Source organism: Metopolophium dirhodum, chromosome 1 (assembly GCF_019925205.1).
Source record: "Metopolophium dirhodum isolate CAU chromosome 1, ASM1992520v1, whole genome shotgun sequence".
NCBI lineage: Eukaryota > Metazoa > Arthropoda > Insecta > Hemiptera > Aphididae > Metopolophium > Metopolophium dirhodum.
This window is the reverse complement of record NC_083560.1, coordinates 58,036,718-58,053,707: the sequence shown is the minus strand read 5'-3', so window position 1 is coordinate 58,053,707 and position 16,990 is coordinate 58,036,718. Positions and strand designations below refer to the sequence as shown.

General features: G+C 28.0%; 2 protein-coding genes across 8 annotated transcripts; both read right to left on the bottom strand.

Annotated features, from left to right (window-relative positions):
* Nucleotides 1-431: 431 nt before the first annotated feature.
* On the bottom strand, nt 432-4,758 carry LOC132934993 (SET and MYND domain-containing protein 4-like). Of its 2 annotated transcripts, XR_009663132.1 has the most exons (6): nt 3,830-4,758; nt 3,104-3,222; nt 2,155-2,811; nt 1,056-1,213; nt 633-978; nt 432-600 (listed from the first exon to the last, which is right to left on the bottom strand). XR_009663132.1 is itself a non-coding variant. In XM_061001427.1 (5 exons), the coding sequence occupies exons 1-5, from the start codon at nt 4,599-4,601 to the stop codon at nt 750-752; spliced, it is 1,935 nt and encodes a 644-aa protein (XP_060857410.1). In that variant the 5' UTR covers nt 4,602-4,758; the 3' UTR covers nt 432-749. The 2 variants fall into 2 exon arrangements, 1 of the variants encoding a protein (XP_060857410.1); XM_061001427.1 differs by having other exon boundaries at nt 432-978.
* A 5,138-nt stretch (nt 4,759-9,896) lies between these two features.
* LOC132935581 (poly(rC)-binding protein 3-like) lies at nt 9,897-16,914 on the bottom strand. 6 transcript variants are annotated; one of them, XM_061002175.1, is made up of 12 exons: nt 16,779-16,914; nt 16,514-16,728; nt 16,072-16,404; nt 13,929-13,985; nt 13,752-13,868; nt 13,433-13,690; nt 13,110-13,229; nt 12,682-12,765; nt 12,535-12,619; nt 11,543-11,720; nt 10,829-10,963; nt 9,897-10,684 (listed from the first exon to the last, which is right to left on the bottom strand). In XM_061002175.1, the coding sequence occupies exons 3-12, from the start codon at nt 16,180-16,182 to the stop codon at nt 10,399-10,401; spliced, it is 1,431 nt and encodes a 476-aa protein (XP_060858158.1). In that variant the 5' UTR covers nt 16,183-16,404; nt 16,514-16,728; nt 16,779-16,914; the 3' UTR covers nt 9,897-10,398. The 6 variants fall into 6 exon arrangements, with proteins under 6 accessions (XP_060858158.1, XP_060858159.1, XP_060858155.1 ...); XM_061002176.1 differs by having other exon boundaries at nt 16,519-16,728; XM_061002172.1 differs by having other exon boundaries at nt 16,072-16,728.
* Between the last annotated feature and the right edge of the window lie 76 nt (nt 16,915-16,990).

Below are 16,990 nucleotides of genomic sequence, written 5' to 3'. Positions count from 1 at the left end.
ACTTCATGAGCATTCATGTTAGTGTGTTACACATTTGAATGAAAAAAACTATTTTATACTGATTATAAGTATGCCACTATTTGGGTATCTAGTTGGGTTTGCTTTAAATACTAAAAGGCTAGTATCTTCTTAATTATTCTGATAAAAATATTTCTCTAAATGTATTAGAACACCAACGATTAGGGATTGCCTAACCTTGTCAATTTATTTTAAATTTGGCACAAATTTAATTCTTTTTAATCATAAATTTAATGTTTTGTTTTTTCTGACTATTTTTAATGAGCAAACATTATGCCAAATTACTTAAAATACAGTATTTGCTATCATAGAGTAATACAAATTTAGACATACTAAAAGTCAAGATGAATATAATATAAAACACGTAAATAATTATTTTTCTTTGAGTATAATACTTTTAATACTATGGGTTTCTAGTATTTAATAAAAAAATTATCTTAAAAAATAAAAATATTATCTTGTTATAGTTAAAAAAAATAAAAAATTACGTTGTTATAGTTAACAAAAATAAAAAATTACCTTGTTATAGTTAAAAAAAAATAAAAAATTACCTTGTTATAGTTAAAAAAAATAAAAAATTACCTTGTTATAGTTAAAAAAAAATAAAAAATTACCTTGTAATAGTTAAAAAATTAAAATTATTAAATAGAAATGTATACTGTTATAATAATGAAAAAAAAACTTATGATAATATAAACTAAAAATTATATACATTTTAATAATTGTTATGATCAAAATATAATTGGATGTTTGAGTTCTGTATGTGCATGAATTATTATGCGAAGACACTTATGATACAATCCAAATGGTCGTTTTACATTAGTAAATAATAGCTTAATAAAGCCATAAAGATAATTTAAATGAAGATGAAACTCATCATAGCCCACTTTTTCTATAAATTCCTCAAATAGCTTGCACTCCTTGATCACAGTATCTGCCATACTAGGATTTAAGATATTTCTGTAAATATATTGATAATCATGTTATGTAGTATAAATAGGTTTATTACAAATAAAATATGTAAGTATATAGCATACTTTGCAGAAAGACCATTTGGTATGGAATCATATGGGGGCCAGTTTTCTATGCAAGGCTGGCAGCAGCATTCAAACTTGAAATTATCCCGGCAAATCTCTTGTCGTTTTTCTTTTTTCATCTTATCAAACAATATTGACCTTCCATAGTTAAAGAATAACTAAAAATAACAATAAAAACGTATGAAACAAACACATTGAATGTTAATATACAGATTATGGTAAAAAATTGTGTGATAAATGATCTTAAAAAGAATTGTTTCGACAAATTTAATTTTTATTATAAATATTTATTATGTTAGTGTTACACACTTTATAAAATTTAATACACAAAATTGGCAAATAGCAGCAATTTATGAATTAATGTAAATAAAGTAGGTACCTAACAATAAGTATAAATTTTAATCAAATACATATACATCAGATAAAAAGTTAATTATTTAAAATAAAAAATATGAGTATGATAGGCCACTGAAAATGTAGTAATAGATATGTTGTACTGTAGTGATATAAGAGTAAAGGCCATAAATTAAACCATTAAATAATTCAAAGCACAGACTAGTCTTTTAACTTTCATTTGATAAAGAATGGTACTTTAAACTTTTAGAATAGGTACTCCATACAACCAATTTATACAGAAAAAGATGAAATAATTAAATTCCTTAGAACCAAAAATATGTACATATTTAGCATTGTAATACATTTTTACTTAATAGTAGCATATACTTTAGTCAGAATAGCCTTGTCCACTCGGTTGACGAAAACTCTTCTCGTTCCACGATGAGCACTAAGCACTGTTTGCTGTGCTGCCACTGGTGTACCCGTTATAAACAATAATATCGCACCATTGTCACGAATAATTGTATACGCGTAGGCATTGTGTTTGCTACAGAACAATAAGGTAAATGTACAAGAAACATAGTAAAATAAAAGAACTATACATTATAACTTAGTGGTCAAACGGCTGCTCAGTTGCATGTGCTAAAGTGGACAAGGTTATTCTGAATAGAGTAATAGCACCTATGACAATGACATGAAATAATCTATCTTCTAAAAAAAAAAAAAAACAACTATAATAATAATAAAAAAGATCTATAGTCACCTGATTTCCTTTGAGAATCGGTTGAATTGCTTTAATCACTCTTGTTTTTGTAGATAATTTTCCACTTCGTTCTATATTTGGATCACAAGAATGGTTGAATAAAGCAAGACTTGGATACAAAGCTATTGCCATTGGAAAAGTCATATAGTAATAATTTTCTAATAATTGACCTTTTAGAGACGCCATGTTTGGGGCATTGGTATTTATTTTTCTAGCGTTTAAATCTAAAACACTTAGGATGCGTACCAAAGAAGTACCTACAATACCTAAATAGCATTCTTCAATTTTGAATCCACTTAACATCAAATACTGTAACATTTTAGCAGCAATACAGTTAAAAAAAAACAATACATCTATTGGCATTTCTTCTTCACTGCTATCCAAAGAATAGGCCGTTAAAAAATTATCCGACTTATATTTCCCATTCTCATTAAAACCCCTTGTCTTAGGATCTATTTTAGATTTAGAAAATGTATCTACCAACGAACAAAATTTTTTCAAACCCATTTTTGATACGTCTTTTAACAACCACTTCAAAGCAAGTTGATACAAATCAGTTATTCCTGGCAATGATCTGATAAAAAAAATAATTGGACATTCCAAATTGTGTCCATCTTTCATTGATTTATGTAAACAATTTTCACTGCAGTAAAAAACCTGAACAAAATATGTAAATTAATATATTTTGTTTAAGATATGAAAACAGAAGAAATGTGTGGACTTAATTTAAAGCACATAAAAATAATATAAAGAAGTTTTTAATTGAAAGAAGATATCATAAATAGTGAGGTTTCTTAAAATGGTTTTTATTAAGAATTAAGCGGATAATTAAGGTACCTTCTAATATTTACATTTGTAAACAACATGTACATATTATTATGAAATTAATTAACCACCAAATAGAAATGTATGTATATTTATGAAGTACGATTATTAAAAAAAAACTTACCAATGAACATCTTTTACACGGTATAGGAGCTATTGGCGATTTCTGGCAATTATGACAACAAGATTTATGTAATAGAAATCCCCCGTAAATGTAAGGTTCATCTATGGCCACAATATCTCCTAAAAATAAATTAATATTATAATTCTATCACTAACAAATATTGCTTATTAAAATATTTTAATATTATGTCATCAGTCTTGTTAAGAATACTTTTTAAATGTGGATTATTTAGAAGGGCAAAATGATACTTTTGCCTCCACAAACATTTCTGGGGAGTGCAAGTGCCCCCCTTGCCCCCCGCAATTACGCCACTGCAGCTAATGATATTTACCATATTTATCATAGGTAATATAAAATAATTGTAAAAGTTTAAATAAAATAAGATAATTTAAACTTTCCTCCCCAAAAAAAAAGTTATAAATACAGTTTAATTTTTAAAGATTTATTAATATTTTAGGAAACAAATTAATAATTAATTTTGCGGGGGCTATTACAAGTTTTTGGGGGGGCGTGCCCTCCTCCCCTTGTTGCGCTTATGAGTGTTGGGTAAGTTACTTTTGAACAGTAAAAAAATTACGCTAGTCATTACATTTAATATTGTTATTTAAATTACATTCGGGTTACCAGACATTATTTTTATATTTTTAATTATTAATTTGCGCTACGTTACTACCCAACACAGCCTGGGTACCTACCTGTAATTATTTATAAATTTATAAATATTACCAGGGTTTATGTCGCGAGTGGCATAAACACCTCGTCCCATATTTTTGGACGATTTGAGTTCCAAAAAGGCCGAGAGCGCCGGAATGTTCTTGTTTTTGCCACCCACCAGCTTGTTGAGAAACGGGTTTTCCAAGTCCGAATCGTCCGAAATGTCCAAGTCCGATTCGGCATGATTGCAGTCCTTGCACTTGTCCACGGCGACGGCGACCTCTAGCCTGAACTTTCGTTTCGCTTCAGCGGTCATGCCCGACTCGTCCAACCTTCGCAAGCACTCGGCGTAGCTCTGCTCAGCCTCCTTGCGGTGGCCCAATGTTTTGTATAACTTTCCGGCAAACTTATACAATTCGGGCCCCATCTCGGGCGGGTACTTGGACTTTAAGGCCTGGCGCACGTCCATCAAGCTTCGGGTGAACTGGCCCAAGTGGTAAAGCGCCACTGCCCGGTTAGTCATGGCTAGCGCGTGGTTATCGGTTCCCGGCTCGCCGTCGACCATGGACCGAGAAAACTGCTTGGCGGCTTCCTTATACTGCCCAGTCCCGGAAAGCACGAGCCCATGCTCAAAATCCATCTTCCATTGTTCGGTGACTGGACGCACACCGCCGCTGTCGGCAGGACGATCCAATGTCGTGGGCAACATGCCGTGTTCTATGAGCAGTGCGCGCGCGAACAAGAACTTGTTGTCGGCAGACTTCAGCTCGGACAGCACGTCAGGCTTCTTCAGCCGATCGGTGTAGTGAGCATAGTTCACCTGGTCTCCGTCGCCGACTGCCATGTCGGACACGTTATTAATACGTTATTGACCGTCGAGATTTCGTTTGGATGGCCGCTAACCACGTGGGCAGTAATAGTGAGTAATGACTATTCTTTAATGTGTGGTAAAATACGACGCCAACGTCGAGGTTAGAACGGCCAAACAGTGAACAAAGACCAACAACCAATGAACGAAGACCGAACTGCGGTAGACAAAATAATTGAGGGATTCAGTGAAAGACAAAGGAGTATAACCATTAACCAATAACCACGAGCAAGGACAATAGGATATTGTGTATTTTAATCATCATTGAAGTATCGAGATATATATACTATATAGTATAGTATATTATACATCTCGATGGAATTAAGATATAACATAGTATATTTATTGTTTACTATTATCTTAACCATGCTTAGCACCAAATACTATAGATAACGGTCTTATTAATCTAATACCTTGCTATAGATCATAGACTAATTAATTTAAGTTTTTGTTAGCAGGAAATTATAATAATTAGATATAGCGCAGTTGTATACTGGCACGGTCGTGAGTCGTGGTATAAAATACAATTTTAGTTGGCCAAAACTACTTTTTTTTAAAAAGTAAAATATACTCGAAAATGGTTGTTCATTTTTTATCAATAATTCATCTTTGCAATATTCTGAGCCTCTGAGACTAAATATAGAAAATTTCAAATTAATTAATATACACTTAATATTATAGAGCTGTTTGTCTAAAACATAATATTACCCATTACCTATACATTAGGTACCTATTTGATTGAACATTTTACGTACTTGACATAATAGCTTTCTTTTGTTATCGACAAATGGAAATTACCAGTTTCCGCCAATTTTAAAAATGGTTTGATTCCCGTTTTCGTCAACTATTACCTGCTATGGAAAATTCCAAAAAGTAAACTAATCAACTTTGAAATAGCGATTCATAATGCTGTCAAAATTAGTATGGCCTAATTGTGCTGTATATTTCATTTAATTTAATCATCAGTTTTTATATAAATTTAATATAACTTGAGTTTTATAGCTTAAATTCCTAAAAACAAAATAATTGGTTAAAGCACTCATTAGGATTGATGTATTTAAATCCAGAAGATATATCCGATTGTTTTGTATTTGATTTAATGTCAGATATTCCAGACAACCATATGTATTCACAATAGGTATACTGATTACTTATTATTATGTTATGTACCTACATGAACATTTTGAATTTTCATGTACATATTACATAAGCTTCTAATAAAACTTCCTCCAAAAATATGGAAATGCATGATGGAAAGTTTATTTTGATTACTAATGATCGTAAATCTTTTCATTCGCACTTTAATAAACGATTTTATAAATTATACCCAATTATAAGTATATTTTAAAAAAAATTGATAAATAAACTTTAAATAAATAGTGCCAATTTAAATATTCCAATAACACTTAAAGATAAATCCACTTTATTAAAAATTAAAAATACGTACTACTAGTTAAAGGATTGGTAAAGCTATGGGTGATTTTAAAAATAAAAATATTTCGCGTTACTAACATGTTAAGTGTGTTGCATTTAATTACATTAAATAATTAAACAAAATATTATTTATTTATGTACAAGTGGCTTTTTTAATTATTTTAATATTTATGGCAACTATATCAAAATATTATGTATTATAATTTAAGTTAGGTTCCTAACCTATACCTAGTGCCTTTTTTAATATTAATTATAACTTATTAGTTACTATTAATATTTATTTTTATAGAAACATTTAACATATTAAATAAATTCTAATACATGTATGTATAAAATGCAAAATTTTTCCCAAAAATATCGAATATATTATAATAATAATTTTACCATAGCATGGAGGTTAGTGGAAACGGTAAATGCCCCATCAAATGTATACATTATTTACATTTAAGGGATAATCTAAATTGCTACGATTACAAACGGCATTCACGCCGTGTCACCGTCAATATTTATAAAATCACTAACCAGCTACCTATCTAATATAAATTAAACCAAATAATATTTAATATTAATAATAATTCTGACGGTGGACAGTGAAAAAAATAATTTCCATACTAAAACAAACATTTATTTACCACATAGTATTTCAGTATTTGAACACTTTTGCAAACCTATTATTGGCTATTCAAAATAATTTTATGTTTGCTATGTTATTCTAACACAGTTTATAGGTTTATAAAAACATTTTTACCTTACAAATATTGATTTTATCTGTAACATATTTAAATTCTTAGTCATTGCTAAAATGTTTGAAAATATTTTTATTCACACGGTGTATATTATTGAATATACTTGAATATATATGAGGTCCAGGGCAAGTGCGCCTTTTGCCATTCCCCTCGGGACGGAACCACATTGTTTTTTAAGTCTAACTATTATTATTATGGTTTTAGTGAAATACCATAAATTGTATGTTTTTCAATTATCATGAAATATCTACCAAAAATGGCAAAAATAAAATGAAATAAAAACTACAATGATCATAATTATGACTTAAGTCATAACAGACATGACATATGGATGGCTTATGAGTTACTTTTAGCTCACTAGGTCACATCAAAAATCACTATTTAGATTGGTTAACATATTATTAGTTAAACCCCATGAGTTTTATATTAACAATTTATATGTCAAATCTGATTAATAATAAAAAGAGGATTATATATATTTTGATATTATCACTAATATTAAGTGTTAAAAATACTTAAAATGTGTATGACATTTTTTCAAGTATTGATTTTTGTAGATTTATAAGTTGTAAGATTATGTAATTTTAGTAGTATGGGGTATGGCCATTTACAATTAGGTTAGGTGTTAAATATAAAATAAATAAATATTTTTATATTATTCATAAATAAAAATCAAATAAATATTTGAGTGATTTTTTCTCATTTTCAACAGTTCTTTACTTTTACGGTTTTATCCCTTTATTTTAATTTTATATTCCCAATCAATTGATATTACTGAAGAGCATAGTATCATCGAACACTCATATATGAGTTGTTAAACAATAGGTAATAGATAACAGAGATCAACTTTAAATGGTCAATGATGATTTTAATGATTTTAGGCAGGGGCATATTTACATGTTTCCGCTTGTAGGCCTGTGGAAAACTAAAATATACCACACTGACTAAATTGTCATTTAATAACAGTAAATTATTATTTAATTAAGGTAATACAAACAAATTGTATTTAATATTTAAAGTGATACAGGTACTTGGTCTTATACTAAAATATTTAACTGGCTTTAACTTTTATTAGTTTGGGTGAATCTTAGATAGTTTATACGAATTTAGGTATGAAAACAATCTTTCTGTAGTATTTTAAGACGTATACTCACAACAATTCTTAATGCTTAATATTAATATTATTTATACTAGGTATATTATATTTATTATATCATATAATATTTATATTAGGTATTTAGTACCTAATCATAATTTAAAGTAAGTAAGAAAGAAAAAGTTTAGGTAAATGATTTTAATATGTTACAAATTAAATAACATATTATTAGAATATTATACATTTTAAAAAAAATTTATTTTAAGTTACTCAGAACTAAATGAGAATAAATAATAACAATGTGAATAAAATAATAAGTGTTTAGTTATAAGTTAAAAGAATCATTTTGTATATTATGTATTAAAAATAATATGTATATCCAGTCATCCAGTTGAAGTACTAATGTATTTTAAGTTACTCAGAACTAAATGAGAATAAATAATAACAATGTGACTAAAATAATAAGTGTTCAGTTATAAGTTAAAAGAATCATTCTGTATATTATGTATTAAAAATAATATGTACATCCAGTCATCCAGTTAAAGTACTAATGTACCTACTATCTACTATATAAACTACATCTAATATCACCTATAGAGTATAGGTACATAAAGAACAGTCTACTATAAACTTTAAAAGTAATCCTATGCCTAATGAAAAACCAGGGCTTGAAACCGGTAACTGGTTTTTACCGAAAACTGGTAATTTCCTGGAATTTTGGGGAACCTATAATCGGTTACCGTTATTATAAACCTATTTGTACTCCCGGTAAACGGTTACCGTGACAATTTTTCAGCTAACATAAAACGTTATATAACGTAGTATGTTTTAACTGGTTAAGAACCGATGACCGGTATTTATAAATACTGACTACGGTAACGTATTAACTATAATAATATTATGTTTAATTTATTTTAGCTACTGATGGTTTAATAAATAATAACTTCCTAAAACTATTCTTAAATCATACTACTATATCTTCGTTTTTTTTCCCTAGCACTAAATTCTTGTAATAATAATTCAAATAATTGATATTCTACATTTCTATTTTCTACCTATCTATAACATAAAATATTGTTGGTTGGTAATGACGGTACTCGATAGTCGATAGTCCCGGTCTTCCTCATTGTATATTGTACTGGGAAATCTAAAAATAGCTTGATTCCTATAACATCACGAATATTGTATCAAGTATACGGGTACAAAGGTGTAGTATAATTTTTTTTTAGAAAACCAGTATTCAATCAGTTATTGCTAACCGACATTTTATGGAAGCGATTATCACATAACGGTAACCTGTAATTTTGAATATTGTACTAGGAGTTTGTTACAGCTAACAACAGGACCGGTATAAAACCGGTAACCAGTATCCGTTATTAATTTAATGAATGATTCAAGCTCTGCAAAAAAACTAATAAAAATATGATTTGATTAATATTGTAAATTGTAATATTGGTTTATAAATAGTACAACTGGTAAAAACTTTTTTAAATGATGACAGGTAGTAGACGTGTATCATATTTTAAATTAGATCCAAAATGCTATCCTTCTTATATTAGTTGTTTATTTTTAGATATGACCCTAACTAATAAAAGAAAGTCTGAGCTTAGAGCAGTATTAAAAATGCTTATAAGTTTATAGTAGTATTCAAAATAATTGGGAAAAACAAGAATTATTTTTAGGAAAACTGGAATTATTAAGCAAATACAGTTTTTGACAAAATCGATTTTGTTGGTAATATACGTTTTCTGGATAATATAAGATAATTTACCCTCAAGTTCCCCAAACAAATTGAACTTGAAAATTTTAAAGGCATAAAATATTATTTGATATAAATCAAATACAATTTGATTTTTTGAAATTAGTAGCAGGTATTGAGTCAATAGTCAAAGATAAAAAAATAAAAGTGAACCCATACTTTGAGCATACTTGTTTCTTTAATTGTTCAACTTTTTTGTCCTGAAAAACTAGTGATGTTGAACCCTTTCTCACAAACATCATCCAATTATAAAAAATATAGTAACAACAAATGTAAAAAGAGTAAATTTTATTTAATGGATTTCATACTATTTTTTTAAAAATAAGGAGTACAAAACATAATATGATCTCCAAAAATATAATGCAAGAACAAAAGACTAAGTGGTGATTGAAAACAAGCTAAACTAAAAAGATAAATATTATTAATTTGTTCACAATAAAATATATTAAATAAAAATGATTAAATAAATCCTTAAAGTTCATTAATATCGCATAATATGAAAAAGATTTGTTACATATATAGATTTGTCTTGAATTTAACCCCAAAAACAAAATCAACTATGTAAAATATTTAAAAATATAAAATAAAATAGTTTTTTGGAATTGTCTTTAGACTCAAAAATTATAAGTTTTTTTTTTAAAGTATAATTAAATAAAATAAATAAAAAACTACTTATAAATAAAGAAATAAGAATTAGTATGAATAGTAATAATTGGCAGACTTTGGATCAATTAGCATTTAGTAACGAGCTGACTTGGTCCTTTCCGCTTTGATTTTTTCATTTGAAGTACTGCGTTTTCTTTTTAAATCATTTTTTGGGCGATGGACACCTGTGGTCTGTATTGGAGGGGATTTTTTGGCACCAAATAAGGCTATATAAGCATATAAGCAGGATATGACAGTAATGGGATCCAGCTTGGCTAATTGTTGAGTCATAGTTGGAGTGGACGAAGTTGAGATGGAACCATTGTCAGGAATAGTGGATAATTTAACTTCCCCGAGATTGGCTTTTTGCAATACCACACTAGAGAAAAAAATTGGGATTAGTGATAAAAAAAAGAACAAATAATACAATACGAGGGATTTGAATATTTAATGATATCACTAGGGATTCATTCTCAACTATGATCCCGCAAATATTGTCTTTAACATAATAATAAAGTTTTACCTCATTTCAATTAAGTACTTGGCAACTGAAACAGATTCTTTGTTTCCTGTAATTGTAATACGTCGATCTACTTTTTCCCCATTTTCAATAGTTCCTTGAGATTGTAATATATGTACTATAGCACCACTTATTTGTCTAAATAAAATAAATACACACATATTAATATTTACTATTTATAATTTTTTTTATTTTAAATTAAATAAACTTATCAAATTTTTCTATTAATATGATCAAAATATATGATCTACATTCTAGATCAAGAGTATCTTTTAAATAAAACAATTTATTCTTTATCAATAAAATAAATTATTCTAATTTTATTATAAGTACATATTATATTATATTATATTATATTATATAATGATTTTTAAATGCAGAAAAAATTATAATTTTATTTTCTAATTCCAAGCTTTAATGAATAAGAATTCACTGAACAATCAATTTTGTAATAGAAAACATTTGCTTAAGAAATGGAAGTTCGAAGTTAAAATCATATTTAGGATAACAATTTAATTGATTATAACCAGACCAATTAATGTTTTATTAAATAAATATTAATAAGATAAAATATATAAGATAAAACTTATCATTTTAGGAATACAAATTCATATAAAATGACATCTTTAAAAGGTTTCCATAAACTAATCAGTTAGTAATTAATAACACATATTTTTACATTAAGTTGGTATGATACTATGTTAGTTATAAACTTACCGAATTTTTGCAATTTTACTTCCTCTTTTACCAATGATACATCCAATTAGACCATTAGGTACATTTATTGTTGTTGTATCAATGTCTGAATTAGAATTTTTATCATATTGTTCTCCACTAACAATATGGTTTAGACGATTACTTGCTCTCAACTGACTTCCAGCTAATGCAGTCAAAGCTAAAAGTATTTATTTAATTTTACTCAATTTAATAAAAACTTATGCAAAAGGTAAACTATATAATGATGAGCTTATCAAATTGAAAATATCAGTCTACTATATTGTTTTTGATTAAATTTAAAAAAAACATAGTTGTACAAGTTTTCAAGAATTTTATTGTGCCCAAGATACAATAATGTATTAATTAACTACACAAAAATTGATTTCCAAGTACACATCCAAGTATAGGTATACAAAATATGCAAATTTCATTATGTTAACTGCAAATTAATTGAAGAAACCACACATACATAAATTGCTTAAAGAATTGTTTCTTGTTAAAAAGAACCACTGATGTTACAATAATGTCAGGTTTTTTTTTATATATATTATATTATCAAGGGTGTCGGAGCCAGCTTTTTAAATTTTCCACAATTCTGTAAAATTTGAAGATTATTCGTAAATATTTTGAAATATTCAGAGTACCAACAATTATGGGTAATTTTAGTATTTTAGTTGGTAGTTTTAATGATTAATATTTTTTGAATTAGGTGGGTAGGTACAACAAAATAATGGACATTTTTATTTTGTTTAAAAATTGAATATTCAATTTAGGCAACATTTGAATTTTAAATACTAATAAAAAATGTACTAGCCTTACGTGTTAAGACTTAACTTTATTTTAATCCCAGTAAGAGGAATGTTGGCGATAATTTTCAAGCCTCAAACCCCTAGTAAATTGACCGATTATCAAATTTAAAGATAAGAATATTAGTTTTCTATTTTCAAGTTAAAGTTTAAAGACTTAAAATTGAAAATCATATTAGTACATACCAGCTGGATTGATACCTCTATTTGTTGCAGTTCCTGACCCAAGAGCTGCAAGATTGGTCAAAGGAATATTGCGTTCGGCTCCAAACTAAAATAGTTAAACAAAATTTACTTAATAAATTGGGTTTAAATAATTGATAAAAAACTTACATCTTTAATAAATGTACAAGTTTCAAACACTGAAATTTCATTACATGGATGAAAAGGGATTGATTCACAACGCGGTGGTGGAGACTGAAAATTTATAAATTATATAATATTATAGTATTATACTCATATTATATCTTAAAAATTAAAATATACAATATCAGGAACAAAAATTAAATAAGAAAGTGTATTTTAAAAAAAAAAATAATGTGAACACTAATTGTAATACTAATTCCTAGTGTTTAACTACAGTTTTACTATTTAGTAAAAATATACAAACATGGTGTCAAACTAGGTAAATAGATCTAAAAAAAAATTTTAGTACATAGGTATGAGATTAATCATATGGTTCATCCATAGTTAAATTTTCTTGATCTTCTACTAGCCTACCTATTATAGAACTATTACTTTATTCAGGATAAGAACCGTACTGCACAGTGACCAGATGTTGTCGGTAGTGTAGCAATTCCAGTGAGTCTACCATCTGTATACTTGCAGTGTAATGAAACCACATCCTGCGCACAACTAATGGCGCAGAGTAAATTTCTTATCTTGAATAAAGTATACAATTATAGAAATAAGAATGAATTAAAAATCAAAATTATCTCAATTATTGTTTAATAATAATAAATAATTAAATTATGTTAATTTTTAAAAGACATTTGTTGTATCAATCTCGTGTGTCTTCCAAAACACAATTTTTCAACTATATATTTTATTTAAGGCTTAAAATAAATATTCAATATTTTCTTACATCTAATAGTACGTTGCATACTAGATAAACACAATGAGATATTGTGCATGTAGTGCCAGTAATTGAAACTAGACGTTCAGTTGAATGAGGTAACATATTTGATTCTACTAGTATGGCAGCTCTACTCGAATCCCTAATTTCCCTTATTTTACTTCCATTTTTGCCAATTATGAAACCACATTGAGATGCTGGCACAATTAGTTTAAGAGTCAAAGGTGTTTTGGGGCCAATCCAATTGCCGTTTAGTCTCTCAAAAAACTATAAAAAAAAAATAATGAAGTGATTTTAACAAATTTGGATTTTTTATAAAAATTCTTACTTCTTCGACTTTTAGTCCAATAAGTTCAGTAGCTTTACAAATTGCAATTCTATTTCCAGAAATTAGAACAATACGTTCAGGAGTTGAGCCATTGGAGATTAATACTCTAGCACCAGACTAAAAAATATTAAATTATATTTAGTATTAATACTACATTGAATAATGTTTACTATTTACCTGGTTTCTTATATTTTTTACAGTTTCACCTCTTTTACCAATCACATTTCCAACTTCCTAAAATAATACTCCATTTATTACTCTATTTATAATTGGTTAACTACATTTTTAAAAGACACTAAATAAATCTTAATATTATCTACTCACCTAAAATACCTGCAAGTAAAATTATTAAAAACAAAAAAATATTTTATAATTTAATCAATGTTAGTTTTTATTAATGTTTAACCAATTGTAATTTAAAAAAATCATCTACCTAATACATACATCACATACAACATTTAAACTTTGCAAGTTCTGTAGGTTTTAATATAAAAGTGAATTTACCAATTATGAAACCTAAGACATGAACATTAGTTGTAGTCTATTGTTGGTCATATCCAATACCATACATGAGAAATGAGAAGCCAGTGCTCGACTTGGGGGTGGACATATGGGGAAGGAGTATCCCAACTAATTTTTCAGAATTGTTTGCGTACCCTACTATTATTTTTTAAGGGGAACGCACGGTACGCATCATAATTCTGCGATTGTATCGAAATTCGCTAGATACCATCATAACTTGTCTTGTCCCTATTTCAGTATTTCATAACCATGGACTTATAAATTAGTAAATATTAACTAATTATTACCAAACTATTAATTTATTTACTTTTATTACCTATTAACTTATATTATTTTTTTTTTTCTAAGTTGATTACGAGTTGATTACTTATACATATTTTTAAGAGATTTAAAGAGGGGTACTGGGGAGTGTGGGGGCAGAGCCCCCACAGCTCAATAACTTTTAACAAGTGATAGGGACCCAATTTTTTTTAAATAAACGTTTAATATAAAAATCTCTCAACTTTAATTATTTTGCCAAGTCAAGCACAGTGAGAAGCATGTAATTAGTACTTTTAATATTATGTTAAGTGTTTGAAGTTATATAAAAAATAGTTATAAAAAAAGTATTTTTGAACAAATATACTTGGCGTGTATTTAAATACTGTTCCTATCATACAGTAAGAAAATTAATTTATTAGGTGATTATTAATAACTAATTTAAAAATGGTAATTTCACATTTTATTTTTATAAAAAACGTGAAATACCTTACCTAATACCTACCAATTAAAAAATGTTTAAAAAGAATATTCAAATGAATATTTAATAATATATCAAAAAACAATAAATCGTTATTTTTAAAGTATGTGGTTTTCAAATACAAATACGTACAAAAAGTATTACTTTATAAATAATTTCCAAATAGATAGGTACCGTTATTTGAGGTTACTTTCCTTCTTTCAAGTTAACTTTGCTCCAAAAAAAAAAAACTTTGGTGACACTGTTTGACTTTGGAAATTGTGATATTTAAATGTTTGTTCGTGTGTTGGTGGAAATACTGTTAAAGCTATTCTAAGCTATCTTACCTCGATAAATAAAGGCAGTTTTCTCCGTTTATTAGTGCAATATCATTTGTGACCCCGTTAAACGTGGGAAAATTAAGCTCTCAAACTTTTCTTATTGAAGTGGAGAGAACGTGGATTTTGAAGGCAAGATATCACTCTTTCACGTCAGAAAATTATAGCAAAAACGATGCTGTATCAAAATTTGAGTTTAGCAAAAAAACTTCAGTGTTATTCCTAGTTAAAGTTTTTAATGGTGCTGTTTCTTTTTACAACTGTTAACATTGCTTCAGTCACTAAATTATACGATTTCTTGGCCCTTTCATGAAGTGGGGCAAAGTATGCAGACCCCATGGGTAACATTGCTCCACTTTTGAAAAAATAAAAAAAATTGTGTGATTAAGATATACTTATTTTTAGGTCATAATTAGCTCTTGAGAACTCTAAAGAATTAAAACAATATATTTTTTTTTAAATTTATACACCATAAAATACTAAATCAAAAAACAATTTGAAAAATTGGAGCAAAGTAACCCCAAACGACAGTACCTATTTCATTTAAAACGTATTCTAAATACATACTATAATATTATTTAAATGCATTGAAGATTAATAATAGAACAATTTATATAGGTATAAAAACAAAACTATTGAAAATATGGAACGTTAACAGGTACAGACAAAAATACGTGTGTAATGTGCTCTTAAGTAGTTAACTAGTTAAGTAACAATCAAAATAAAATACTATACAACATACTCGGCTATTAAGTAGAATCCGTATGGTCAAATCGATACCGTCGTATTTATTGAATAGACTAGTCCCAATGGAACTTCGTTGTTCATTTTCTGTTTTTACCACAGCAGACATCGTCAAAAGTCACTTTTGAAAAGTAGGTATATTACGACTTGATAGTTACACAATTAATAACAAACAAATTTAGACGATAGAAAAACAACCGCCAACCGTCACTCGCCAACACGAGACAAGTGACAACAACAAACCGTAACACTGCAACTGTTTATTGTGAGTTGTGACATTGAAATCTGAATGTAATATGTACGGCTTTACACTGCTAAGGACTTTGGCACACTGCACACACGACACACGAAAACGTCAAAAACACGATGTACAATTTATAGTCGCCAGTCGGTCGCTCGGAATTTCGAAAACTGATAAAAATAAATAAAAAATATTATACATTACGGCATGGGCCCGGCCAATAAACGTGACACATGGTGACAAGTCGTCGTGACAATATTTTCCCATTTTATAATGAAAAAAAAATAGCAATCAGTATGACCAGTCTATAAAATCAAAGTCATTGTTGTTGAAGACGGCCGTCGTTGAATTATTATTGTTTACATAAAAAAAAGCGCCATTCCACAACTTAACTTTACTGCAACCGTTTATTATCTACTCAAAAATAGTTTTTGTGCAAATAATAACATTTATCGTATCTTTACCTCCTCGGACAATATTTTTGTGATTCCATTGTGGTTTACAAAATCCTTAATTTTATACACATGATGACATTTTCATGACGTTTATTGTTTCATTCTAACCATTTCAAAATTGGATTTTTTCTCGTCCTTGGGGGTGGGATTTATCACGAGTGAAGTATTGCTGCGAACAAAACTACAATATTGTACTGTTATGATTTTATGAGCATACCTAC

Excerpts from the sequence above, each read along its gene's own strand:
- LOC132935581 (XM_061002172.1), bottom strand. The coding sequence starts at position 16,182 with ATGTCTGCTGTGGTAAAAACAGAAAATGAACAACGAAGTTCCATTGGG. Across the intron at positions 13,986-16,071 it reads GGATTCTACTTAATAGCCGA|GAAGTTGGAAATGTGATTGG; the intron begins GTATGTTGTATA and ends GTATTATTTTAG. Across the intron at positions 13,869-13,928 it reads TAAAAAATATAAGAAACCAG|TCTGGTGCTAGAGTATTAAT; the intron begins GTAAATAGTAAA and ends AATATTTTTTAG.
- LOC132934993 (XM_061001427.1), bottom strand. The coding sequence starts at position 4,601 with ATGGCAGTCGGCGACGGAGACCAGGTGAACTATGCTCACTACACCGAT. Across the intron at positions 2,812-3,103 it reads CGTGTAAAAGATGTTCATTG|GTTTTTTACTGCAGTGAAAA; the intron begins GTAAGTTTTTTT and ends TATTTTGTTCAG. Across the intron at positions 1,214-2,154 it reads CGATTCTCAAAGGAAATCAG|TTATTCTTTAACTATGGAAG; the intron begins GTGACTATAGAT and ends TGTTATTTTTAG.